Source organism: Dysidea avara, chromosome 13 (genome assembly GCF_963678975.1).
Source record: "Dysidea avara chromosome 13, odDysAvar1.4, whole genome shotgun sequence".
NCBI classification, from domain to species: Eukaryota; Metazoa; Porifera; class Demospongiae; order Dictyoceratida; family Dysideidae; genus Dysidea; species Dysidea avara.
In genome coordinates, this window is record NC_089284.1 from 9,545,428 (window position 1) to 9,572,560 (window position 27,133).

The 27,133-nt window shown below is 39.1% G+C and overlaps 2 protein-coding genes across 5 annotated transcripts; one reads left to right on the forward strand and one right to left on the reverse strand.

The window, feature by feature from the left end:
* Positions 1-6,816: 6,816 nt before the first annotated feature.
* Positions 6,817-9,868, forward strand: LOC136242990 (uncharacterized). 3 transcript variants are annotated; one of them, XM_066034498.1, is made up of 10 exons: positions 6,817-7,059; positions 7,165-7,403; positions 7,646-7,731; positions 7,785-7,868; positions 7,922-8,349; positions 8,400-8,539; positions 8,586-8,651; positions 9,310-9,356; positions 9,410-9,561; positions 9,605-9,868. In XM_066034498.1, the coding sequence occupies exons 5-10, from the start codon at positions 8,163-8,165 to the stop codon at positions 9,622-9,624; spliced, it is 612 nt and encodes a 203-aa protein (XP_065890570.1). In that variant the 5' UTR covers positions 6,817-7,059; positions 7,165-7,403; positions 7,646-7,731; positions 7,785-7,868; positions 7,922-8,162; the 3' UTR covers positions 9,625-9,868. The 3 variants fall into 3 exon arrangements, with proteins under 3 accessions (XP_065890570.1, XP_065890571.1, XP_065890572.1); XM_066034499.1 differs by lacking the exon at positions 6,817-7,059 and having other exon boundaries at positions 7,083-7,403; positions 7,922-8,164; positions 8,252-8,349; XM_066034500.1 differs by lacking the exon at positions 6,817-7,059 and having other exon boundaries at positions 7,083-7,403; positions 7,922-8,143; positions 8,252-8,349.
* A 55-nt stretch (positions 9,869-9,923) lies between these two features.
* On the reverse strand, positions 9,924-15,870 carry LOC136242989 (uncharacterized). Of its 2 annotated transcripts, XM_066034495.1 has the most exons (11): positions 14,593-14,715; positions 14,477-14,540; positions 13,438-13,563; positions 12,633-12,809; positions 12,506-12,583; positions 11,141-11,380; positions 11,060-11,086; positions 10,842-11,013; positions 10,658-10,793; positions 10,491-10,604; positions 9,924-10,442 (listed from the first exon to the last, which is right to left on the reverse strand). In XM_066034495.1, the coding sequence occupies exons 1-11, from the start codon at positions 14,674-14,676 to the stop codon at positions 10,038-10,040; spliced, it is 1,623 nt and encodes a 540-aa protein (XP_065890567.1). In that variant the 5' UTR covers positions 14,677-14,715; the 3' UTR covers positions 9,924-10,037. The 2 variants fall into 2 exon arrangements, with proteins under 2 accessions (XP_065890567.1, XP_065890569.1); XM_066034497.1 differs by lacking the exons at positions 14,477-14,540; positions 14,593-14,715 and adding an exon at positions 15,791-15,870.
* Between the last annotated feature and the right edge of the window lie 11,263 nt (positions 15,871-27,133).

Sequence of the window (27,133 nt, forward strand, 5' to 3'; positions counted from 1 at the left end):
TAGTTAGGATATATATTAACACAATTAACATGTTGGTTACCCTTACAGAAACTAAGTCAGAAGATTACTGACAAAACTTGAGAATGGGTGTTATCATTGTAATATACGTTTAAAAATATGTCATGGACGTGAAGAGAGACACAGGAAGGAAAGTTGTGTAGTTTTTATCCCCAAAAAGTACTCACATTTGCTCTAGCCCTGTGGAAAAAATAATAAGAAAAAGATGAACAAAATGGCATATTTCAGAAATTTTTAAAAAAGTACTTTTATTCATTCCTTTTGACTTCCAGTGGACCTAAACTTCTTCCAATTAACTTCTAAGGCTTCTTTTGTGATTGGGGAGCTTCCTAAGGTGGTGTTTAGGTGTGTGTTCTATTAGGATTTTGGCAAAAAACATAGGAAATCTCTATTACACCGTGGTTCATGATATGTACTTATGTGCATGCTTAACACTTATGTCATGGTTTGTCATAGCAATTAACATGCCACCTGGTATGGGCATAGCCTAGAGCTAACATACATGCTCATCGTCCATAGAATTATTTAGGGGGTTGTTTAATAAGAATAGCAATGGCACAGACCCTTAGTAGATAACTTTGAAGTAACTTAGGCTTTTCTTTCTTGATTCTGTCAGGTAAAAGGTGCAAGAAAAGCTGTGAGAATGCAGTCAATGCACTATATAGACAATCTGGGAAACACATCCAATGCTATATATGCATCATATATAAGTCTAAATTATTTTCCACCCATTGCAAATATATGGTGGTAAAGAGCTTGTAACTTGGGTTAGGGGTGTTATAGTATTCTCCTCATTGTGTCCTCAAATGTTTTCTATGTGGGAAGGTACGTAGTAGAAACAAGAAGTGTATATAGGCAATAGAAAGATAGAATTCACTAATGCTCTGTAAGACTGTAAGAAAAAGTAGAAATTGGACCTCTTCTTCTTGAACTTTGCACTTGTTACATCACCACCGTGCCAAACATCCTGCCATTCCATAATTGATATTCTGTACTTATTCATACAGTGATCCATAAAAGATCTCACAACTCAATTGGGGCTTTTGAAACCTAAAAATAACTCCTTGTAGCTAAATGTGAGCAAGTCTAAAACTGTGTTTAAAATTTGTATGCTTAGTTGCGCATGAAGAAATTTTAACACAAACATCATGCAAGTTTGCAGCTTATAACCAAATGTGTACTACCTACCCTACACAATGAGAGAAGAAGGATTGCATGAATACCTACACAGTAAGATATCAACAGATTGTATAGAAAGAAACTCATAACTGAAAAGAAAATTTTGTATTTTATATTTTGGTGCTCAATTTATGTGTGTGAGTATCTCTCCAGGGGAAGGCAGGCCAATAATGAACTTTATATTTGTCCATCATGTTCTCAGATCCCTCCTCTTCCAAAAACATTTACCTTCACGTGAAGAGAGTAATTCATCTAGTGTGGTATGCTGATGATGCCACTGCGGGTGGACAACTTGCTTCTTTATTGCATTAGTGGAAACATCTTTTGGCCTATGGCCCTATGTATGGCTACTTTCCAAATGCTGCTAAAACATGCCTCATAGTGAAGCCAGATCAACTCAATTTTGCTCAAACACTGTTTAATGGCACTAATATACAGATTTCTTGCGAGGGTCAACGTCACTTGGGTGCTGCTATTGGAACTAGATCATTTACAGAAAGCTATGTCTCTAACAAAGTAAAAATGTGGTCTGAGGAGATTTTATCTTTATCAAACATTGCTGAAACTCATCCTCATAGTGTGTACAGTGCTTTTACCCACAGTATCAAGCATCGCTGGAATTATGTAATGTGTAACATCGAATCAGTGGGTGCATTCTTTCAACCACTTGAAGAAGCTATTCACCAACACTTTCTTCCTGCTTTAACAGGTCGAATTCCCAGTTCTGAGGTGGAGAGGGAACTACTTTCACTCCCTTGTCGCTTTGGTGGACTGAACATTACCAACCCCACCTGCTGTAGTGATTCCCAGTTTTCATCATCTAGGCTGCTGAGTGCTAGTTTAGTTACTATGATACAACAGCAAACTGAGAACTTTCATATCCCTTGCCTTCAACAGGCTCACTCTACCATCCGTCAGTCCAGACAACAAATAATGACTTCTAGCTTAGCCAATATCAAGTCTCGTGTAGATCCTCCGCTTCAATGAACCATTGAATTAATCAGTGTTAAATGCTCTTCACTTTGGTTAACTGCTCTTCCACTTCAAGAGCAGAGGTTTCATTTGAACAAACAAGAATTTAGAGATGCACTGTGTCTGAGGTATGGCTGGCAACTAGCAAATATTCCAAGTCACTGTGTTTGTGGAACTTCATTTAGTGTTGATCATGCCATGATTTGTCGACATGGTGGCTTGACTTTCATCCGCCATAATGAACTTCGAAACTTAACAGCAGAATGGTTACAAGAAGTGTGTCATGATGTTACTGTTGAACCTCCATTACTGTCACTTAATGGGGAACTAATTACACCATCTTTAGCTAACTGCAGTAATACTGCAAGAGCTGACATCCATGCAAGGGGCTTCTGGGGCAGACGACAAGGTGCATTGTTTGATGTCAGGGTTTTCCATCCCAACGCACCAAGTTATCGTCAGACCCGGGTTGCTTCCCTTTTTCGTCGACATGAGCTCGAGAATATGGGGATCGTATACGCAGTATTGACTGTGAATCTTTCACTCCGCTAGTTTTTTCAACTTTTGGTGGTTTGGGCAAGGAGGCTACTGTTTTCTACAGCTGTTTGGCAGATCTTTTATCGCAGAAGCACAATACGTCTTACAACCAGACACTCTGACTCCTGGATGTGCTGTGCTTTATCATCTTCCCTATTACGTTCCGCTGTACTGGCCATTCGTGGGAGCAGAAAGCTGCAGTCAACCGAGCTCTCTGCTGTCTCCACTGAGCTGCGCTTATAGTACGTTCACGTTGAGCTGAATCCTGAAAAACGGCTAAAAATTAAAAGTGGATTTTTTCTCAACAGAGTTAACATTTCAACCAACCAGATGATTATTGCATGGTAACAGCAAAGGTGTCAACAACAGACACATACGGTTTGGCTCCATTACAAGTTCGGGAAAGGGCTGTATTGGACACTGTACTTATATGGCTTCCCCATAGGAAATGTATTGTGAAAATTTTGATTGACCATAAATACTATGTCTAACATTTGAACAATAAGATTTTGAAATATTTTTAGCGGGTCAAGCAGTACTACAATTGAGCCAAATTTCAAGATCGTGTGTAATTGCATCCATGAGTTATTACATGTTTTTGAGGGTTCAGCTCAACGTGAACATACTATAGTGCAGAGCCATATTCTTACTGATTAGAACAATTGTTTTTATGTGTTGTTAAAACGTGTTCATTAATAATGAATGAATTCATCTAGTTCTGAGGATACTGCTCGGGTTTTTGCCAGACTCATGTTTCAAGGAAAAGTGAAGGCAGCACTACGCTTTCTATCTGACCAGTCTCATGGCTCTTTTCTACCGATATCTGCGTCTGTTGGAGATTCTACTGTTTTGGAAGAACTTGTCAAGAAACATCCCTGTCCATTACCTGCCACGCCTGCCAGCTTGATAGTCACTGATTCCACCAACTACAGTAGTTGTCATCTTTGAACAACTTGATGAGCATGTCATACACCGAACCGCACTTCACCTGGGTGGTGCCGCTGGACCATCTGGGGTGGATGCTTTAGGTTGGCGCCGTTTATGTACTTCTTTCCGAGCAGCATCTACAGACCTATGCTGTTCTCTGGCTTTGGTTGCTCGACGTATTTCCACGTTGATCCCATTGCTCTTCAACCTCTCCTGAATAGTCGCCTGATTGCTCTTGACAAAAATCCAGGGGTTAGGCCTATTGGTATTGGGGAGACTTCTAGATGCTTAATAGCTAAAGCCATTCTTGCTGTGTTGAGACAGGATATTCTGAACACTTCTGGCTGTCTTCAACTGTGTACTGGCCAGCGTGGTGGCTGTGAGGTTGCCGTTCATGCTATGAAAGAGTTATTTGATGATGCTGAGTCTGAAGGGCCTTGCTAGTCGATGCATCTAATGCATTCAATTCGCTGAATCATCGCTCTGCCCTTCTGAACATGTTTGAGTTGTGTCCGTCTTTTGCTACCATTTTGACCAATATATATCATCGTATGGCATCCAACTTGTTTATTGATGGAACTTCCTTGTTGTCACGTGAAGGGACCACCCAGGGCGATCCCCTGGTAATGCCAATGCATGCCATAAGTTTAATTCCAGTAATTCAGCACTTGAGGGGTATTGCCAAGCAGGTGTGGCATGTGGACGATGCTGCTGCAGGGGGTCGTCTTTGTCAGCTTAAGAACTGGTGGGATAAGCTTTGCTCTGTTGACCATCCCTTTGGTTACAATGTTAATGCAACAAAGAGCTGGCTGGTTGTTAAGGAAGGATCTTTGCAGCCAGCTCGGTGTATTTTTACAGGGACTGGTGTTCAGATCACTTCAGTAGGTCGTCCTTATTAAGGAGCAGCTTTAGGTTTCATCTCCTTTATCAATGACTATACTTAACAACGTGTCAGTGAATGGATTGCCAGGGTATCATTTTTGTCATCTTTTGCTAACACCCAGCCTCATGCCTCATATTCTACATTCACTCATGGATATGTTTCTAAGCATTCGCACCAATTCAGGTATCTCAGCCTTGCTTTCTCCACTTGAATCAGCTGTGTGCAATCATCTACTTCCAAAGTTGGTTCCCCATGCTGTTAGTGACATAGAACGGGAGTTGTTTTCCTTTCCTGTGCGCTTTGGTGGTCTTGGGATCTGTAACCCTGTGTCAACTTCTGAGGAACAGCATGGTATTTCCTAGTGGTGTGCGATATCAGGATTTTTATTTCGATATGATATCGATACGATATTGGGGTAAATATCGAAATTTCGATACGATTTTCGATAATTTTTTATTGTGTGGGTGGTGTAATTGCGTGGGCGTCCGATATTTATAAATATGCTTGAAATACAATTTACACACAAACTATTGCACAAAACTAATAATAAGCCTAGAATACTGGTAGACAAGTTTTTAAAGTGGCTAGATAGTACAGAACCAACCTTCATTTCTAGCGTGATTGCGCAATCACACACTAAATGCTGTAGATTTATCGAAATATTCTTCGATATTTCGATAATTATCGCAAAATATTACCATTTCGATAAATATCGAAATCTGCTAAAGCAGTATCGAAAATCGATACGATAACGATATCGACAAAATTATCGTGAAATCGATATTTTTTCGATATATCGCACATCACTAGTGTGTGGTAAGGATTTTACCTTGTCTCATGCCTTTAGCTGCCCACATGGTGCCTTTCCAATTATCCGGCATAATAAAGTACGTGATTTGACTGCTAGTTTGATGACAGAAGTGTGCCATGATGTCCAGGTGGAGCCTCACTTACATGCCCTGTCTGGTGAGGTTATGCATCACCAATGCCAGAATGGATATCAGAGCATCTGGTTTTTGGAGGTGCTTACATCATCGCACCTTTTTTGATGTTCGCATATTTAATTCTTTTTTTTTAAATTAATTAATTAATTGAAATATAATAAAAAAGAAAAATCAAACAGTGGGCGCAAAGAGGCAGACTCTGCCCAATCCTGTGATGAAGGAATTGTTGCCATCACAGAAGCAGCATTGCCACGCTGAACATCGATACAACCTTCTGAATTAAAAGTTGGGTTGCCCTATTATCACCAGACTGTTCCATTACCCGGGAACAATGGTGGCCCTATAGGTCGCGCCATGCGCCAATATCTAAGGCCACTCCAAATAAATTCTCTGTTACCCGTCCTGGACTCAAGCATATTTGCATGTGGGCGGGCGGACTATTTCCATTATTCATTATAATATTGGCAGCTTTTCAAACCATTATTTGCCTGGTACAACCATTAAAAAAAGTGCATAAAAGCTCGTTCATTCCTTTTTAAGTTGCAAAAATAGCACAAACGTGAAGTTTGTGCCAACTTGATAACACTGCTGACACGTGAGCTGACATGGTTTCAAGTGAGCCTGTCAGTATGCAACAATAACCGGAAAATAATGGAAGAATACGGATTAATGGAATATCTAGAGCTGACAGTAATTAGATGCGGGCGGTGGTCGGGAAACAGAGAATTTATTTGGAGTGGCCTAAGCGACAATAACTATGCGACGATAGACGTCTTCTATGTGACGATAGGCAATAACGATGTGACGATAGAAGATAAGCGAGTAACGCTGTGCCTAGAGTCACGGCAATCACGTGAATAAAAAAAAAACTTAGACAAAAAAACCTAAGAAAACGAAAAAAAAAAGTTTGGCTAAAGCGAGGATCGAACCCAGGACGTCCCATACTCTAGCCCAGCGCTCTACCAGTGTATCACTGCGGTTCCAGCTACCCTACTCCCTTAGTTTGTACCTTATATATGTCATTCATGAAGAAGCCTATATAAATAACACCAGTAAAGAAGAAACTAAACCTGAACCCTTACCCTAACCCTAACTCTAAAGTACAAGGCGCTTCCCCTAAAGTCGAATGCTCGGGGCATACTACCAGGCGCATCCCCTAAAGTTGAATGCTCGGGGAATACTACTAGGCGCGTGCCCTAAAGTCGAATGCTCGGGGAATACTAGACTCTGCCAACCCTAGCTCGCCTCAAACACAACAAAAACTTACCTTCATACAACTACTGTGTGAATTCTGGTTGACTGCACCGTGACTTTAGCACGAGTCACGGTGCCGTGACTCTAGGCACAGCGAACAAGTAACGTTACCTATGCGACGATTGATGATAACTAAGTGACAATACAGATGTGGCGATAGTTCATAACCAAGCACTGACATACCAGGCATAAAACATGTGCAAATTATGCAGTGTGCATTAATTAGTGGTAGCTGTTGTGTTGGAAGCATTACGATGTTAAAGGAGGCTTTAATTTCGTCGCTGGTGGTGCTTATTCTTTGTAATCCTTGTCATTCTCTATCAAAAACGGATCCTAAAGTTGATGGTAATATATGTCATTAAATAATTTTCTCTATATTCCTTTTAATGCTCAACCATGTTTACAGTCGTACATGGATTTTTTGATAATGAGTAATGTTTACTTTGTCAGGGCTAATTCGGAAATACTGTTCCAGTATAAGAAAATCACAGTAATACTTGCTTACCTGCAGATTGTGCATCGTGTTTCAGTCGGGTAGAGTCACTGTTGTATGATATTTCATGAGATACACACAACACTTCCGTTGCAGTCTGACATGGTTGAAGAAGAGACTTCACAGCCTGGGATTGCACCGGAAGGGACCATTAGTTCGTTATTCAGCATTGTCCCTTGTGCAGACAGCAATTGAAGTAAGATTTAGGGAAGCTATATGTACTGATATAATGTACTACTAATACTCTTTGTTCTGTAGGTTTCTGTTTTATAGTTGTGAAGGTTTAGGTCATAGGCAAAACCTATTTTTATAGAAATCTTAGCATAGAGTTACAGTGCAGTGGATGGGTGTGCCATTAAAGCCGGTTCTTCTAGTCTATAAAAATGTGCTACTAATATAATGTACTATTTTTATGTTTGCGTTGCACTATTATTGCAGAGAGAGTTAGAAGGCTGTAGAAATAATGTGGGATACAGGCAAATGTGGATGATCCTGAAACAAAAACATCACTTAGTAGTCAAAAGGTACTCGCTGCTAGTTACTTTGCTAACTAATTATTGCTATCTGCCTTTTTCAGTGGATGGGGTATCTGCGTTTATCCATCTTGCTGTCAGAAATATTCCACATGAACCCAATGGTTAAGTGCATCTTTATTTCTGAGGTAGTATAAGAAAACTGTGTCATCAATCAAAACAATAATGATGATGGTTACAGACTTCCCATAATCACTCAGTACTGGAGAACTGTCCTTGCCACCACTATCAGTACAAAGATGGCATGTGCTGGAAAACTTCTAGTCCCTTTACCCAATAATGCAGCCTACTTCACCTGAGGCAGGTCGTGGACCTAGCTAATACCCGTATGCTCACTGCCATAGATCTTCATATTGAAAACTGCAGTGTGTATCAAATCCAAGCCAAATGCAGTGTTGCCATGGTGAGACAAGATTGGCAAAATGTCAGTAGAACACCTCTCAGCCACTTGTACACATAATCCACCTCCCAGGGTTGTTATTACTTGTGTATTGTGTGCCATATTCCAAAGGTTTTCACGCAAAGTGATATGGCTGAAAGTGATGACAACTAACAATGATCCCAGTGTCATCTTACTTCCGTACCTGTTGTCTGTGCTACAAAATAATGGTGCGGCAGGTTATAGCTGAACAAATGTATTACCTTTATTTCTTGAACAGGTTGTCCTAGTATTGTACGATCTGATCATGGCACTGAGAACACTACCTTGGCTGCATGTCATATGGCTTTGCGTCATAGTCATGATGATAAGTACAGTGGAGACAAAAGCTTTCGTTTTGGACCTTCAACAACAAACACAGTTGAGTCAATTAATTGTAGCAAATTATAAATATCTGATTGTCTAGAGAATCGAAAGCTGGTGGGCTCAGTTGCGGAATTCTGTCACCGATTGGTGGATCAACATGTTTAAGGTAATTTTAATGTATATTTAACACTCTGCGTGGATAGATCAAAGGAATTTTCAGGGCTACATATGTGATATTACCCTGCTGCCAGGGCAATATCAGTGTATTGCCTTGACCACAGAGCATAATGCCCTGATAGCCACCTTGAGCCAGTGCAGGCTGATAGCCCGTGCCACACTGAATGACTAATCACTCCAGCCAACAAGAGGGTTACCACTGGATTGCTTTTATAGACTTGGCAAAAATACCTCGATGATGGGTAGCAGAAAGTGATGTTGCTATCACGTTTGTCAAAATAAACGGGCAACTCCTGAATAATTTACGGAAATTTTTCCTCTTGTGCCACAATCAATTCGATTGTGGGTTACAAGCAAAAGTTACCCGTCCAACTGATGAGCGTCTACGTGGCTAAACTACATGCGAGTTACTTTGTTATATTAGTTTGTGTATGTACGGCTGCTAATGATTAGTGCAATTCGTGTTAGCTACCATCTGTTGCGCACATCTCCAACTGTATAGCACTCATAACAATGCTCTTAATTAACGTCTATGGTGTTACATAGCAGTTGTAACATGGGCACTTGTGGTCTACCTGATATGTACACCCTCGGCCGTGCCCATGTTACAGCTATATAATAACTTTAAAATTACTGCCAACTTGTAGGATCTTATACAAGAAGGAAACTTTAACCCACAGGATATTATTCACAGGTGAGTATATTATAAAATCACTGTGAAATCATCTCATGTGGACATACAAGTAGGCATTGCATTGGATATGTTTATGAGCCTCTGCTCAACAAGGCTCTTGAAGACTTTAAAGAACGATGGAACTCTCACCGAATCCGTCAAAATAGAGTAGCTGGGTGTCCACCGGACATTCCAGATGATCTTTATCATCTTCCTCAAATGAATGGTAAGGGAGCAATAAATGACTGATTTTATTGCTCGCACAACAGGTGTGAGATCTTATAAGTAACCACTGGATATATTGTTGTTTGGTCTCATTGCTACTTGGAGCATGCATACCTACCTCTCCCTTTTTTCCTGCTGAGTTTGAACATGCAGTGAATGCTATATTATTTACCCAGCTAAATATGAACCAGGCTGATATAACAGTTGCTAACTCTAAATTGGTATATTTACTTTTGTGTAATGTGATGTCATCTTGATGTTTAATGTTTAGTGCCGGACACTGGTTGGAGTAATAAATTGTAAAATTCTATCTGGTTCCTTAATCCAGCACTTTGACAATCCAGATGAGAATCAGACTTGCGGTTATGACACAGATTGCAGATACTTCATTGTACATTCCCTACATATCCTACATCACAGGTTAATTCAATTTACCAAACTACAGAGACTGCCATCACACTAAAATGTAGTACAGAACTAATTACTACAATTCTCCAGTGTTTTTACAATGGCACAAATTTTTGGACGCTTTAAAACATCCAGTTGGCAGCAATCTCTACAGAAGTCTTGCAGATGCAGCGGCAGGTGGTTTACATTCGGTGGTTGTGGAGCAACGTTGAAAGATCCACAAACTTTCTGCATTATTTGAGCTGTTACTAGCTCACCCCACACCTTCTTCTGGCCAAACAACTCAATCATAAGGCACCCGAAAGCATACACATCTACAGCAGTACCCCTACGGTTGGGACCGTACATTTCAGGGGCCATATAGGGGTATGTTCCCTTCATGTGAATTGTAGCTGTTGTGATGGTTGCTTCAGCTTCTCTTAGTTTGGATATTCCCATATCACAAATATAAACGCCTTCCAAGTTTGCAGTGACCTGTATGATTACGTATAAGGGAATACATTATGAAAGGTAAAACCTTACCATGATATTCAGAGGTTTGATGTCTTGGTGGATTATCACAGGATTATGGGTATGCATGAATTCGAGACCATAAGCCACCCCCTTTGCAATGTGTAACCTTTTCATGTTGGATGTCTATTTGCATCAATACGTAAAACAATAATTTAGTTTAGCACACTGCAACATACTCTGCTGATGATCTTATCCTTTCCAAAAATCATTGTGTGCAAGTTCTTTCCATTGATAAACTCCATAATAATTACGATCTCTCTTTCAGCTGTTGAGTAGCCAAGGAGGCTTACTATATTAGGATGTTTCAGTAATCTGCCAACATTAGAATTTACCACTTCAACTAGAAGCAAACCTACGTACTTTAGTGCTTTTATTTCTGCACTATTGGCTATTGTACAGGTATCTTCACCAGCAGAAATGTTAATCTTTTTCAAGGCAACTTCTCCTTTCCATACACCTCTATAAACCTCTCCAAATGTCCCTCGGCCTACGATTTCTTTAAATTCCAATTCTTTGTAAGGAACCATAAGACCTTTGAAGGGATCATACTTACAACAATAGTGGAGTACACAACTTACTATCTGATTTGCTCTTTCTTGGATAACCTACAATTCATTGCCACATAATTGTAGTAAAGTACACCACGCTCTAAAACATACCCTTAACGTCAAAAGTGATGGTCACTGCTTCAACTGTACATCTGTATTGTCCAACAGTACTGGCATACAATACACAAGTCCATGGTGGAACTCGTATAGTCTTCCACTGGTCCAAGTAGTATGATAACCTTTGTTCCCACGTGTACTGTACACTTCCGTGATTTGGAGAAATCACAACCAGAGGTACTGATGTGTTTTCTAGTATGGTAAGATACTGCTTGTTATGGACAACTCCTTTCTCTAAAGGGGAACAATTATATGTCAACCTTGCCCAGAAAGATGCAAAATAGGTAGGAAGGTAGTGAATTTGAACTATATACAGCAAAACTATTCTACGTAACCATAAATGTGAAGGAAAAAATAATTTGTGTGAGAAAGGACTACAATAAAAAGCACTGAAACCAGCAGCCGAGATGATATTTGACTGCCTTTTCAGAAACTGATCCAAAAATGTACATTAAGGTATCTGAGGTCAAAGATTTTAGCACATAGTAACTTGCAAATGGGAGACATGCACACAAAATTTACACAGAAGATGCCAGTATAGTAACTGCCATAAAGTGCTCACAAATGGACATGCAAGGGGTTGGACTTCACAATGCAATCTGAGGCTCAAACACAATATTTCCACACAGAAAATGGTATCTCCCAATACACAACAAAACCACACAGAGAAAAGGTTTGGTGAACTGCTTGAGGCCATTCACTTGTGAACCACTGTTCTAATAAAGCAAAAGACCAGCAACTACTGCTGTACACCACCCAGAAAAAAATCTATTTTAAGCAATACCAAGAGTGAATAATAAATTTCATTATTCACTCTTGTCAATACCGAGGGTAAAAATTAATAGGAAGAATCACTATCTACTGGTAGTGTTAGTGTGATTTTGCCTGATGGGTGGTAAAGATGCTGTCTAAAATCTGGTGACATTTTGGCTGATTTATTTTCATGGATCACACTTTTGTCATCCTTGCTATACAATAATGTATGATATACCCTTAAGACATAGGCGGCGGAAAGGGGGGGGCTAGGGGGCTAAAGCCCCCCCTTGGTCTGCTGAGGGGGGGCTTAGCCCCCCCTCAGAATAATATCACACCGAAATTATCTTTCTTGGAGTGGGGCTGAAAACCGTGATAAAGATCGAGATACTCTAATAGAGCAGTCACTCTAATAAAGTAGTCAGTGTGTAGCGAGCTATGAAAGGATTTTTATGTAGTTTATCAGCTAGAAATGGTAGCTGGTGAGGTGGAAAGCTCTTGTCAGTTGGTTGCGACCTTTTTTTTTTTGGTCTCACCTTACCAAACTATAGAAATAAGTCTGGGTCAGCCAGCCCCCCCTCATATCAACTACTTCCTCCGCCGCTGCCTTAAGATGAAAGGTGACTTCTTCACACAGCACTTCAAGTTTTGTATTCAGCTGAGCTTGTAAATACGCAACACCATCTACAGTATACAGATGATTCTAGACAATATTCGTTACTTCAGTTAATAGCTGAATACAGCTCTGTCAAAAAATAATTCTGTAATTCTGGCTGTTCAATCAATTCATCACTTAAAACGTCTTCATGGATTGCATGAAATTTGCAAGAACCCAGACGCCATATTCCTTCTCTGTCCTTTACAGTTATAGCTGGAATTACTTTCCCAGAAACAACAGGACAATAAGTACCTATAAGAACATGATACACAACACGTATACAAAGTATATACACACACACACACATATCTGCACACAAACACAAAAGCAAAGAGTCATACCTACAGAGTTAAACACAGGGCATCTGTGCATTTCTTAAGTGCTTGGAATTTAAGGCCTGCATAACTGCTACACAGTAGGGTATATAAGTATAACATATCTGAAAATGCTGACAGCTCCTATTCACTACCAATGCATTTCTTGCCATAAACTTACATTAGGCAAATACTTCCTTCATCAAGCTGCTTTATAAAATGAAGTTCCTCACAATACTTTATTGTTACCAATGCTTTACACTGCCTCAGCACAAGCCAACTCTTAAATCTGTTGTCTCACAGCAATAAATTTTTTGCTGCATTCCTATTGGAATTATTAAAGTTTATATGCCTAAATGGTGTTAAGGCATGAGTAGTGGAGCAGGTTAAAGAGTGAGGGGGCCAACTTGGGTGTTGAAAGCTTTCGAAAGTACAGAAAAGTGATGCATTTTAATTAGGGATTAACTTTTAGAAGCTCTTAGATTATACTTTACTGCGAATTGTTGTGAGTGATAAAATTGATGATTTTTAACACTACCGTACTTTACGATATGGTAATGCCTTACAGTAAGTAGTGTGTCCAGTCTCATCAAAATAAATCTCCATAGGATCTTCAATACTCTGACTAGAATCCAGAGGAATGGGGTTTTGCATTAATCCAGTAGCCATAGCATCATCAAACCTATGCTGTTCTAAAGTAAAAGTAGATTAACAAATGGATGAAGTCCAAACATTTAAAATCAAGTAGTTTGGCTACATAGCTAGTCTGGGTAGTGCTAAAAGCCAGAACGAACCAATTAGGGTGCGACAAACAAAACCTATATACCGTAATAAGGTTTTTACCACTCCTAACCATTACACATTGTGTAGAACTAACAATTCCTTTGCCCACAGCTGCATAGTAAGTCGCCTACACCGTGTTTTTGATGAATACTAACAAGATTTAATACCCACCAACATTTCAGAGCTCTTCTACATTTTGTTCCGTGCCTATAGCTACACCTTAGCCTACGCTACAAAACATCCTATTGACGGAATCACTCCACATAGCTAAACTGCAGCTAGCTTAAGCTGAAATAAATGTAACTACCGAAAACCAGCCTATTAGCTACACATAAAACGCTTGGATACACTCTGCAACATCTAAACACTACGGTATTTTACCTGTTGAGATCACTAAGAAATAATTTCACAATATGACTGTTTACTGGAAGGATTAAACAAAGAACACGTTCAAGCTGGCAAGCATTAAACAGAATTTTCACAAGGTATTTAATAGAAACACGGCATTACAATGTAGCTGTAGACAAAGTAAACGTTAAGCTCTGCTTAATTTTATATGGTTAGGAGTGATGTACAAGTCTATTAAGGTAGGTTTTGTTTAGTACGCACCCTAATTGGTTCCGTTCCTATTCCATTCTGGCTTTTAGCACTACCTAGCTAGTCTGTCTACAAAACCTTAGATTCTTTTTTTGATTCCATATAACAGGCAATATACATAGCTACAGAGATTTCGTACAGCCAAATTATAGCAAATACATTGAGACTAGTCACTAGAATTTATATAATACTTTGTGAACTAATCCATAATAGTGACAAACTTACTTGCAACAGATCCACTGATGATTGGATCACACTTACGTTTGTATCGCTGACTGGAAAGCTTAGGCTGAATAGATACATAAGAGTAAGATAATTGTGCAAGAAAGTAAGTAGCATACTAGTGCTCCACTTGTACTGTCCTTTCTACTATCATGATCATCATTGCTACAGGCATCTTCTTCATCCACAACAACATACGGCATATAAATGCCAAATGTTCTCTTTCCCCTAGCCTGGACACCTCCAAATTCATTCACATAGTTTCCCAGGGTCCATGGTAGATCACTAGGCAATGGGGAGTCTCTTATCAAGCCATTTGAAACAATTAAGAATAATCGCTGATGACGTAGTCAAGCCCAATCCATGAGCCCCTTTTGTAACTACTTCTTGGTAAGTGTCGATACTCGCAAACCCTGGCACCTAAACCTTTCCAGGAGGAACCATCTTGTAGCCAAAACGTCCAGACCTCTCATACTTTGCAAAATTAAGCTGCATATATAAAGGCGACATAAACAAGCAAAACATGTGGTTTTCCTTACACAAAACAAATCAGATTTCTTTTTAACTTCTCCTTTTGTTCCCTTGGTTCCTTTGCCTTTGGTTCTACTTTCTAATTGCTTGCTCTGGTAGTGCTTTACCAAGTCACTCACATCCTCAAAAGCTAGAAGAGACAGCTGTTTTGTTGCTTAACAACTGTAAAGTTTTACTTGGTTTTTCAGGCTTCTTACTACAGCAACACTACTTATCTCCTTCTGATAGATAAAGTGTTCCAAAACCTTAGCTAGCCTCTCTGCCATTCTGAAATATAGAATATAGTCCGCTAATACGTAGATATATTCGCTACCTCAAGTTTAACAATACCTTTAAGGATTGGCAAAACAAGCGTGCTCATCTCCACGTGTTCACACGCTTGGCGCACGTGCATGCTAATAAATTTGGCGCACGTGCACATATGGCTACTGTCGCTTGGTTATGTACTATCGCCGCATCACTCACCTATCATCAATCGTCGCATAGGTACCGTCACTTGCTTATCTTCTATCGTCACATCGGTATTGTCTATCGTCACATAGAATACGTCTATCGTCGCATAGTTATTGGCGCATGGCGCGACCTATAGGGCCACCGTAGGGAACCAATCCGTCTCACTAATGAGCGTGCACATGATCCCCAAGCACCCAGGGCCAGTGGCGTATCTACACCCGGGGCCTGGGCCCTAGTTAATTTGAATCGTGCCCGGGTAAATGCTATTCATCATCAATGTTGAATAACCATTTATAGCAATGATGATTGTAAAGAACAACTAGCACAACTTACGTAGCTCTAATCCATGTCAACTCAAACCTTTTTTCCAGAGGAGAACGGCGATCTTGCATTGGTTTCGATTGTGGTATATATTGCCAATGTAAGGTAGTGATGGGCGATATCAAGATTTTCAGAACGATACGATATCGATACGATATTGACTAAAATTGACCGATATTGATACTTTTCGATACGATATTGTAACATTATTTGTTCATGTAAATTGCCAGTTTTCTTACATAATTTGATAGTAGGTAGCTATAGCTATACACAATGGAGATTCCCCGCCCACATACACAAGAGTAATAGTAATTTGAAAATTGCTGAAGGTAATGGAAAGCTACAATTAACAATTAAATAAGCTAAAATACATTTTAAAAGTAAATTCAGATCACGTGATGTATCGTATCGAAATATCGGATTCTTAAAAATATATCGATACTTTTCGATATCAGCAAAAAATCTAACGATACGATATAATATCGATATATCGCCCAACACTAATGTAAGGCACTTAATAGAAGGAAGATCACATGACTATCAACTGCAGCATCGTGACAGCCAAATGAATGTGTGGTGAATAGTGCCCATTCAAGACGAAGATGTGAACAGACAAGATCAACTTTTGAGATGTGGCTGTGTGAAACTATCAAAGTTTCCTCTAGCGTACTGTGTGTGAAGAAGACGATAGTAGCTAGCGTTTGTATCAAGTAGGGTGTTATTAGTTATCCTGCATGCAGTTAACAGTGGAGTCATTCCGTGTCAAATCAACAAGGAATTTAGGGTCACCTCTCGGATTTTGACGAAACTTGGTGTGTTTGTAGTACCTATGGTGCTTACCACTCATGCAAACTTTTAGCCCCATACATTCCATAGTTTCTGATATATGACCACAAATATTTTGAATATTTCATGAAAAATTGGTCCATCTCTAGTTACAAAGTCAATTGCAACCTTACACTGTGTAAATATTTGTAAGCACAATTTTCAGTGATGGAAGACTGTTGATTGGCCTTTCCAGTGATCCCTAAATTATGGGATATCTACTTAATTATGGTTCAAAAGTACTTCACTGAAAACTTTAATCCCTTATATTTTGAAACATGCTGCTTGAAATTTTTCGAATTCTTTTGTGAATAATGATTGGGTCATGTTCTATGTTTGATAAAATTTTTGTGGTGGGACCACAATGGGCTCAAGAGATATAATGAATTATGTTGTGGTATGCGGTGGAATTTCTAGTCTATTATTGCTGTATTGGAGTGTACACCTTCAATGACCACTCGCAACAAGGCCATGCCAAGTTTGTCTTACAGAGTGAAGGTGTCTAGGTACATTGCAACTTATATTAGTGACCACCTGTATTGAAAGGCCATCTATGTGCTGCAGTTAAGTTATACTTCTTTAATGTATAGCACCAAAGCATCAACTCTTTCTAGTAAATCCAAAAATGGTCCTAATTATACAGGTTGACTATAAATTACAGATCTGACCACCATGTGTCCATGAACATCATGTAAATGTACCATCTCTTCACAAATACCTTCTTTATTAAGTTGAATACCACTGTAGTGGACTTAGCCATATTTAAGTTGTGTACGTGGCTACATAGATACATAGAACAGAACTCCTCAGAAGGGATACCTGGGTACCTTGATAACCAGGACACCTGTTTATACACTGTACTCCCACTCTAGCGGTGCACATACATTTAGACCAAGATACTTCTGTGGCTTCTGTAATATGAGCACTTTATTATGGTCCTAGCAATGGAGGGGTTTTACTATATGCATGTATTACTTGTGCCTTAATGTGTGAAATTAATTGCTACATTACTTTACATTCATGACCACTTTGAAGATCAAGTCATAAACTCATACACATACTCATATAGGACATGCTGACCACATACTTAACATTTGCCTGTACTGATCTTCAAAGCGTCAACCCAAAATACTTTGAAAAACCATTTTAGTAATTACAGTGCTATAAATCACACATTGAGGTGCAAGCAAGTATTACTAATATAAAAACTCATGGTACAAGTAATGCATCTACCGTATATAGTGTAACTATTCTATTCCCTGGACCATTGATGAAGTGTTCATTTTTGAGAAACCACAGACTTGTCTTGGGTCCAAAATGTATGTACAATTATAAAGTAAGATCATGAGGCTATTAAGGTACCCAGGTATCCTTTTTGAGGAGTACCTATGCAGCCATGTACGTAACTTGATTAGTGTAGAGTGGGGATATGTATATGAGTGCACTACGGTGAGATTTTACTTAATAAATAAGGTATAACAGAAGAGATGGTACAACATTAATGTGTTTATGGATGCATGATAATCTCATTTATAGTCAACCTGTCTATTATATATATAAGGACTATTTTTGGATTTGCTAGAAAGGGTTGATGCTTTGGTGCTATACATTAATATCCAATTAAAGTATAACTTAACTGCAGCACATAGATGGTCTTTCAATCAGCGTTGAAACCGGGTTGGGTCATCCGGGTCACATTTTCTCCAGGTCATCCGGGTCTGACCCGGTTTACAATTTATCCGGGTCTGACCCGGATTGGATCACGTGAGAAACGAAATTGTTCGTTTGACGACGTGGAAACTTATAAACGCTATCGCGTTTTTTTTTGTTTTTTTTTTTTCTCCCGGGCTTGATGGACTGCCCTTGCCTACCACCCCCAGCACATAAATGGCCTGTGCTGGACAAACCGGGACTTTCTTAGTTCACGGCAAACTGAGACTCCGCCCGAATCAGCTCCACAATTGGGGGAGTCTTAACATAGTGACCGATGGATGAGTGGGCTCCGCGGATGCGATGATATCACTGCTCTTTTAACTTGGTCAAGGGATGTTGATTTGGATTTTAGTTTAAAGAAATTTATTCATTTATCATTCAAACGTAAACTCGACACCTCTTATTCTATGTCCAATTCAATTATACCTCATGTCGATTCTCATAAAGATCTTGGATTAACATTATCTGAAGACCTAAGTTGGGATAAACATTACAAAGACATCACTGCTCGAGCATACAAAATGCTTGGACTAATTCGCCGTACTTTTTCCCCCACTCATTCACCTTCTACATTGGTTAGACTGTATGTATTATTGGTAAGATCACAGTTACTCTACTGTACGCAAGTTTGACGTCCTCACTTAATGAAAGACATTTTAAACCTTGAAAGAATACAACGTCGTGCCACTAAATACATCTTGAGTGATTACATTAGTTGTTACAAAGACCATTTGATAAATCTGAGGCTCCTCCCTTTAATGTACATATTTGAACTTCAAGACATACTGTTTGCTATTAAATCTATCAAATCACCAACTAATCAGTTCAACATCAATAACTACATCACTTTCAACTCTACCAATACTGGATCAGGCTCCAGCAACAAACTCTTGTTACCTCAACATCTTAACAACATATCGCGACATTCTTATTTCCATCATTTACCATCCCTGTGGAATGCCATACCAATTCTGGACCTAAACATGTCAGTTTGTTGGCTGAAATCTAAACTGAAATCATATCTGTGGGACCATTTCCTGACTAACTTTGATGAAAACAATAACTGCACTCTACATTACTTATGTCCATGCTCCAGAAGTCACCAAACTAAACCTCCAACTACCAATTTTAATCACTTATAATCTTAACCATGTATATTTTATGGCTGTTGGTTGCTACCAACAGACCTTTGGTGTTTTTGTTTTTTACACCATAAAGCCTAAAAGTCCTTGAAATTAGGTTAGGTAATCCTAAGGGTGCAGCACATGTTGCTGCAGACCTTCAGTGCTGGTCACTGTAAAGCATTAATACAATACAATACAATAAATAAATTTTAAAAAATAAAAATGCATTGTATGGAGGACCGCAAGAGAGAAAAAGATAGACAGCACCTTAACCACCCCATGACAACAGAGTAATCATCGCCCCACTTATTTGAAAGTTGATGAGCCAAGCGTTGATAAAAAACAGAAGCCTCATGAGCCAGACCACCAGAGGCAGACATTACCAGGGGGGTAAAAGAGGCATGCTCCTCCTCACGAATTCTCTGAGCATACGCGCGTTTCTTAATGTTCTCGTGCCTCCGATAACAGGAGGCCAGTGATGAGGACGCATTAGAAGCAGCCAGAGGGTTGAACACCCGCACATCCACAAAACATCTTTCACTTCTTCCACCCCAAAAACCATTCATGGCGATGTCAAGACGGGCACCATCTTGGATATTGGCAGAAGCAGGGTAATCCTGCTGTGAAACCGGCTGGAGCTCTGGTTCAACAGCTACCTGAGAGCATACTTCAGTCAACAGGGTAGCAGTTAGATCTCTGATCTCATTGTGTCGGATAGAGTAGCTCTTTCGTCATACTAGAAGATCTTATTTTTCGACCAGTCTGACTCATGATATTTTACATAATAGAGTTGCTATCCCATTTTCTAAGTATTTTCAATTTTCTACCACCGTCACTAGATCTCATCCAATGTCGTTATTTATTCCATCCTCCACTATTAACTCCCGGCGTTTTTCCTTTTTCATCAACTCTCCCTTCCTATGGAACTGTCACGCTGCAGATGGTCCCCCGCCGCAAGTGGTCCGGCCGGACCAACTACCGCGCCTCAAGTAGTCCGGCCGGACCATGTAAAGTTGCTGCAGATGGTCCGCCCTGCTGCAGCTGGTCCCCCCAATGAAATCTCCACTATCAGCTTCCCAGTCAGTACTAGCTCAATGCCTTGATCAAAACGCACTGCCCTCCACGAAATACGAGTCCTGGAAGCGAAATTCGAGTCAAATGCTTAAGCATATAATCGTGCATTGTTTTACATTTGCACCGGCGTGGTTTTTAATTCGTGTACGCGTTGTGGGCACCAGTGTCCCTTTCGACCCCACCTTTCAAAATACTAACAAAACATACTCTAATGGAGCAGTCAGTCAAATACTTTAATGGAACAGTCACCACTATGACATGGCTATGACATGGCTTAGTGTCATGTAGTCATCCACATACAGTTGCCAGCAGTATGTGACAGGATAACACTAAGATGCATCTCCGAAAGAGGCTACAAATAAAGCTTCTGGGAACTTCCATCACTTTGGTGTAACTTGTATAATGCTCAATTTACCATCTTCACTTACTGGAGGACATGACACACCAACAGAACAGTTGGCTATAGTTTTGTCACTTCTATAATAAAACATGAGTTAATCTCTATACTCTGATTTAGGCTGCATGGAGTATGGGTTAGACAGCTGTTCTACCAATGGTGAAAACCATTAATTTACTTGGATATATAGGCTTGGACAATGATTGGGAATTACTAGCTGCATGTTTCACGCCTCATACGCAGCTTCAATAGCTATAGACAATAATTTTTTGAAAATGCACTAAAATGTCAGTTTCATCGAAAATGGTATATACAGGCATGCAGGCTATAGCTGAAGGCTTCTATTCTAGTCTTAGTATGTAAACTTTAAATTCTCCCTAATGTAGTATAGTGACCTTACACAGCAAAAATAGTGTTCCAATACTACATATTCTAACCCCGTCTTTATTCAGTATTGGAACAACTATTTTTAAAAACTCCCTATATAACGAGACAAAACGAACCTCAAATCTATAAATGACTCTAATGTTATTCACTATTTGGGGCTGTGGTCTATTTTTGTTTGAGCCTAGGCAGAATTTTTGGACTATTAGTTCCAACACCATAACATAGACGGAATAAATACAGTCAGTATTTGTGTATGAATTATGCTGTATTAAGTGGTTCTTATAAAAGCCAATAAGTTAGTAAAGTAAAGTGTGACACATAATAATTTAATCGAATCACCGCACACAATGGTTGTATTGTTCTATCCATATCTTATACCTGTTTACTTGGTTAAACACTGCAGCATTTTTATCACAGTTTCAAAAATCAATGTGCAGGCTGTTCAAACTTGACCACCTCTCAATGTTAAAAACCAATGTTTAAATTTTGAGCTGGATTTTTGAGCACTGCTCAAAAGTTAATAGGCTATTTCCAAAGCATAATTAACTCAAGCCTAGCAGAGAATAACCAAATCTGTTATTCACTTTAGATGTGCTTTGCACTTAGAGCAACTGATTATGACAACCAGCAAGGATTAACATTTTAAGACTTACTTATGTAGAAAATCAGGTACAATTACAGCAGATACTGTATACACAGCAATGTTACTTAGCAGTTTTCAACAGATTTGTGTGCATGTATGTGTGGAGTCAGTAGAGGTGACCAAGCTGAATGAGTTGTACAAGAAAATATTGGGACAAAAGGTGGAATTGGAATTTTATTTTTATTTCAAATTATTGTGATAATGAGTCAGTGCTAGTACTTTCACACTTTCCATTTCTTGAATGCTGCATGTAGCTAGTTGAGATTCATACCAGCATTGGTAAAATTTGAATTTAGTGGGTTCTCTATAATATCCACTGTTTTACCCATAAATGTGTGAAAGCATCAGAGTTGTGACCAGACCACCCTCACTGTTGGCCAGTGTTACTGTAGGATGATTACCAATCAAGTTAAATAATTGCCAAATCTGAAAGCTCCACTTAATGTCCATGCATGTAGCTATTTAAGTTACTGTATATTTCACCATTTTACGCAGGGTCATGGGTGTCACATGGTTATATAGGAAAGGTTTCACTATGTTCATAACAACACTTCACAATAGTACTGACATACAATTCATCGTGAAGATTGTACTGGCCACTCAAAGTTGCAGGACTCTAAAAGAGTATACATGCAACATAAAATAATATTATTAATTAAGTGTGAGTAAGTTAGTTACTGATCACAATATGATCATTACAAACAATTATCCTTGAAAACGATATCTGGTATCTCTATTGCTTGATATGACATTCTCTTCTTGTGCATTATACTCCTTGACTATGCAGCATGGTCAATAGCTGTAAAGAGCTCAAATACTTTAATTATAGATGGTGAAATTGCAGTTCCAATTTACAACTGCTACATTGATTCAGATGGCACTGACCTTCCTGGTGACTTACTGACTACAATATCAGCTCATCGTGGACTGTATAGTGTTGTACATGAGATCAGTGAAGGTGTTACTGTACTTGTATAGCTCTTAATTTAATCATGCTTCATGTCAACGACATAAGATTACCTTCCAAGAACCTCTTATAATTGCATTTACGTGATGTGTATTAAGCCATTATACTTTTCATCATCATTTAGACAGCACTGTAGCTGTAATGCATGCATGTAGGTACATTATATATATAATTATATGCTCAGGTATCACAGCCGATAAAACTCCAGTAGCCTCTTGCTCTGCCAGTGGATTGTGCCAGTCAACTTCAATACTGTGAACACTAATAGTTAGCTACTAATAATAGTATCTGCTAAAATTTTGTTATTATGTCATTTATATGTAATTTATCTTGTTGGAATTAAGCTGTTTAATTGTACAGTGGAATCTTTCTAATATGGATATTGTGGAATCCAGAATTTTTGGCCACTTTTTGCAGTAATATAGAAATTTTCCTTTTTTCAGAGGTAAAAATGTATTGACCAGGCTGGTTGGGACCAAAAATTTTGTCCTTATTATGGAGGTTTTTTTCTATTGTGTCCTTAATTCGGGGAGTTTGTTAAGAGAGGTTCCACTGTATGTACTAGCTATCTATAGTGTTTTTACCCCTAATGTTTACAGCAGCTGATCCAGGGGTTATCAAAGGGGGTGCACCAGTATATGGAGTAGAGACCTGTGCCCCCCAGAAGCTAAAGCATTTTGTAGGACAAAATATCTTGAATGGTTTAGATCACACTGCTTTTTATGTGGACTATACATTAATCAAGAGTTGTATAGAGTGACAATCATGCCAGTAGATTATTATTATCATTATAGGCCTAACGAATGGCATACACAAGCTCGCATGCATTTTATTTGCAAGATATCCTTAGCAGGCTAAATGTACCAATGTAACTGTAGATGTTAGTGACTGTTCTATTAAAGCGTTGGCTGACTGCTCTATTAGAGTATCTCGCGATCTTGCATGTATAACACGTACGCATACTAGTAATTATAAGGCTATCTCGAAGGCCACAATGGAACGGGAAGCTATAGGTCGGCACAGTGGGGTACTTTGTGCCTAGCCTTACGCCTTCTCAAAGATCTATGATCGAGTTTATGATAAAGTCAGTGGGGGACCACTTATGGCAGAGGGGGACCAACTGTGGCGGCGTAAGTTGTCCGGGGGGGACAAGTTGCAGTGCTGCAAGTAGTCCGGGGGGACCAAGTATGGTTGCTGCAACTGGTCCGGGGGGACCGATTTTGGGGGGACCGGTTGTAGCATGACAGAACACCATTCCCCATCGTATTCTAAAATTGACTAATCCAGTTGCGTTCCGGACTGCACTTCGTCGTTTTCTTTTTGCATAATCTTGTAACTGTTTTGTTTTTCAATCCGTGTATTCTAATGTTATTGTTTTGTGTTTTGTTTTTGTGTTACTGTTATGTGTTTGTTTTTTGTACTTGTATGTTCTGTATGGGAAGCACGTTTGCAGGCTGTGCCTTTTGTGTACCCATGTCTTTGACAAAAATTGATAATCTAATCTAATCTAATCTTCGTGAGCCACGCCCACTTATCGCAATACCAACATATGCTCAGCCACGCTCATTTGTTAGTAAGTGTAGTATGTAGCACGAAATTGAAGGTATCTATGGTGAGGGGTAGTTATTGTCAGTAGGTGAATACCTTCTTTTTTTTTTGGTCTTCAACCTACAGCTAGGCTGAAGTTGCAATATTTACTCAACACAAATCGAACGCTCAAAATGTAGACTCGTTCGCTCGCTCGAGACTAGCCGAAACACGTCTCGGCTTTAATCAATCCGGATCAAATCCGGGTCACATCCGGGTCAAATCCGGGTCAATGGGTCAGCAGTAGTGACCCGGTTTCAACGTTGCTTTCAATACAGGTGGTCATTAACACAGGTTGCAATGCACCTAGACACCTTCATTCTGTAAGACAAACTTGGCATGGCCTTGTTGCGAGTGGTTATTGGAGGTGTACACTCCAATACAGCAATAATAGACTGAAAATTCCACCGCATACCACAACATAATTCATTATATCTCTTGAGCCCATTGTGGTCCCACCACAAAAATTTTATCAAACATAGACTATGATCCAATCATTATTCACGAAAGAATTCGAAAAATTTCATGCAGTATTTTTCAAAATATAAAGGATTAAAGTTTTCAATGAAGCACTTTTGAACCATAATTAAGTAGATATCCCATAATTTAGGGATCACTAGAAAGGTCTATCAACAGTCTTCCATCACTGAAAATTGTGTTTAAAAATATTTACACAGTACAAAGTTGCAGTTGATTTTGTAACTAGAGATGGACCAAATTTTCATGAAATATTCAAAATATTTGTGGTCATAAATCAGAAACTATGGAATGTATGGAGCTAAAACTTTGCGTGAGTGATAAGCACCACAGGTACTACAAACACACCAAGTTTCGTCAAAATCTGAGATGTGACCCTAAATTCCTTGTTGATTTGACACGGAATGACCCAGTGGCGGATTTAGATGGGTTTCGACAGAAACCCCCTTTTAAATTTAGCTTAGTGGCATTCTCAATACATAAACATTATTCTATTGACAATTTGTCATAGCAAACAACTTGCAAAACCTCGCAAGCGAGTATGTAAGTGCAATATATGTACAAAATTAATTAATATTCAGTAAGTAAGTAAAAGAGTCAATTGAAGTAGCGTTAACTATTTCAGTTGGTAATTTGTTCCATAATGCAATGGTGGCTGGGAAAAAGCTAAACTTGTATGGATCAATCCGTGTGAAGGGTACAGTAAGTTTGTAATCATGGCCTCTAGTAATTCCTGGATTGTAGTTGATATAGTTAGGTAGTTTTAAGTCTATTATATGGTGGGTAATCTTATACATCATTTGTAATCGGAGAGTATCTCTACGGCTGTGCAGGCTGTTCCATCTTAGTGTATTTATCATCTCAGTAACACTACTCGTATATCGGTAATCGCCATTTACAAATCTTGCTGCTCGTCGCTGTACCGATTCCAGTTTATCGATGTTACATTTAGTATGGGGGGCCCAGGAACAAGCAGCATATTCTAAAATTGGTCGAACATACATTAGATAAGCATCAGATTTCATTTCACATTTACATGACGACAAGTTCCTCTTTAAGAAAGCTAGAGCACTGTTTGCTTTTTTACACATCGAGTCAATATGCTTGTTAAAATTTAGCTTGGAATCGATGACAATTCCCAAATATTTAGCTTCATTTACATTTTCAAGAAAGTGATTATACAATGTATAGGAGAAAGCAAATATATTTCTTAGTGATGTCTGTAATACTTGGCACTTATCGACATTGAAGATCATCATCCACTTCTTGGCCCACTGCTCTAAATTGTGTAAATCATGTTGGAGAATTTCCTGGTCATTTTTGTTTTTTATTTGTCTATATAACAAACAGTCGTCAGCAAATAGACTACAACATGAAGAAATAGTATCGGGTAAATCATTTATGTAAACAAGAAATAACAATGGTCCTAATACAGTTCCGTGGGGAACACCACTTGTAACATTTACTGGTGCAGATGTGTAACCATTACAGACCACTCGTTGACTACGTCCACTTAGGAATGAAGATATCCATTTAAAAGTTGAGCCTCTAATACCATAATGATATAATTTATGCAATAATAGATGATGTGGTACTTTGTCAAAAGCTTTGCAAAAGTCGAGCAGAATTACATCTGTTTGCATTTTGTTGTTTAAATTTAGTGTAAGATCGTGAATAGTACGCACGGAATCCAAATTGGTTTACAGAGAGTATGTTCAGTTTTTCTAGATGTAACATGACATTTGAGTAAATAATATGTTCAAGCACCTTGCAACAGATACTGGTAAGGGAAATTGGACGGTAATTGCTTGGGTCGCTACGACTGCCCTTTTTATGAAGTGGGGTAACTAGTGCTGTCCTCCAATCCCCAGGGATGGTACTTTGGTGTAGGGAAGCCCTGAACAAGGTAGACTAGCAAGGAGCTAATTCATTTGATAATTCCTTAAGCAGTCTAGATGGTAACCCATCTGATCCCATTGCTTTAAATGGGTCAATATTACTAAGCAACTGAGCTAGGGACCCGCCGATTATGCTGGCATAATTATGAACATAATAGGTGCCTGAAAGCATTGAGCATAATGTTAGCATAATAGGTAGAATATTTTGTGACAGTATGAATTCTTGCTTATAAAAATAGCAATCGCAGAAAGATCGATATACT

Excerpts from the sequence above, each read along its gene's own strand:
- LOC136242990 (XM_066034498.1), top strand. The coding sequence starts at position 8,163 with ATGTCAGTAGAACACCTCTCAGCCACTTGTACACATAATCCACCTCCC. Across the intron at positions 8,350-8,399 it reads GTCTGTGCTACAAAATAATG|GTTGTCCTAGTATTGTACGA; the intron begins GTGCGGCAGGTT and ends TTTCTTGAACAG. Across the intron at positions 8,652-9,309 it reads GGTGGATCAACATGTTTAAG|GATCTTATACAAGAAGGAAA; the intron begins GTAATTTTAATG and ends GCCAACTTGTAG.
- LOC136242989 (XM_066034495.1), bottom strand. The coding sequence starts at position 14,676 with ATGCCGTATGTTGTTGTGGATGAAGAAGATGCCTGTAGCAATGATGAT. Across the intron at positions 11,087-11,140 it reads CATCACTTTTGACGTTAAGG|GTTATCCAAGAAAGAGCAAA; the intron begins GTATGTTTTAGA and ends AATGAATTGTAG. Across the intron at positions 10,794-10,841 it reads GCAGAAATAAAAGCACTAAA|ATTACTGAAACATCCTAATA; the intron begins GTACGTAGGTTT and ends TAATGTTGGCAG.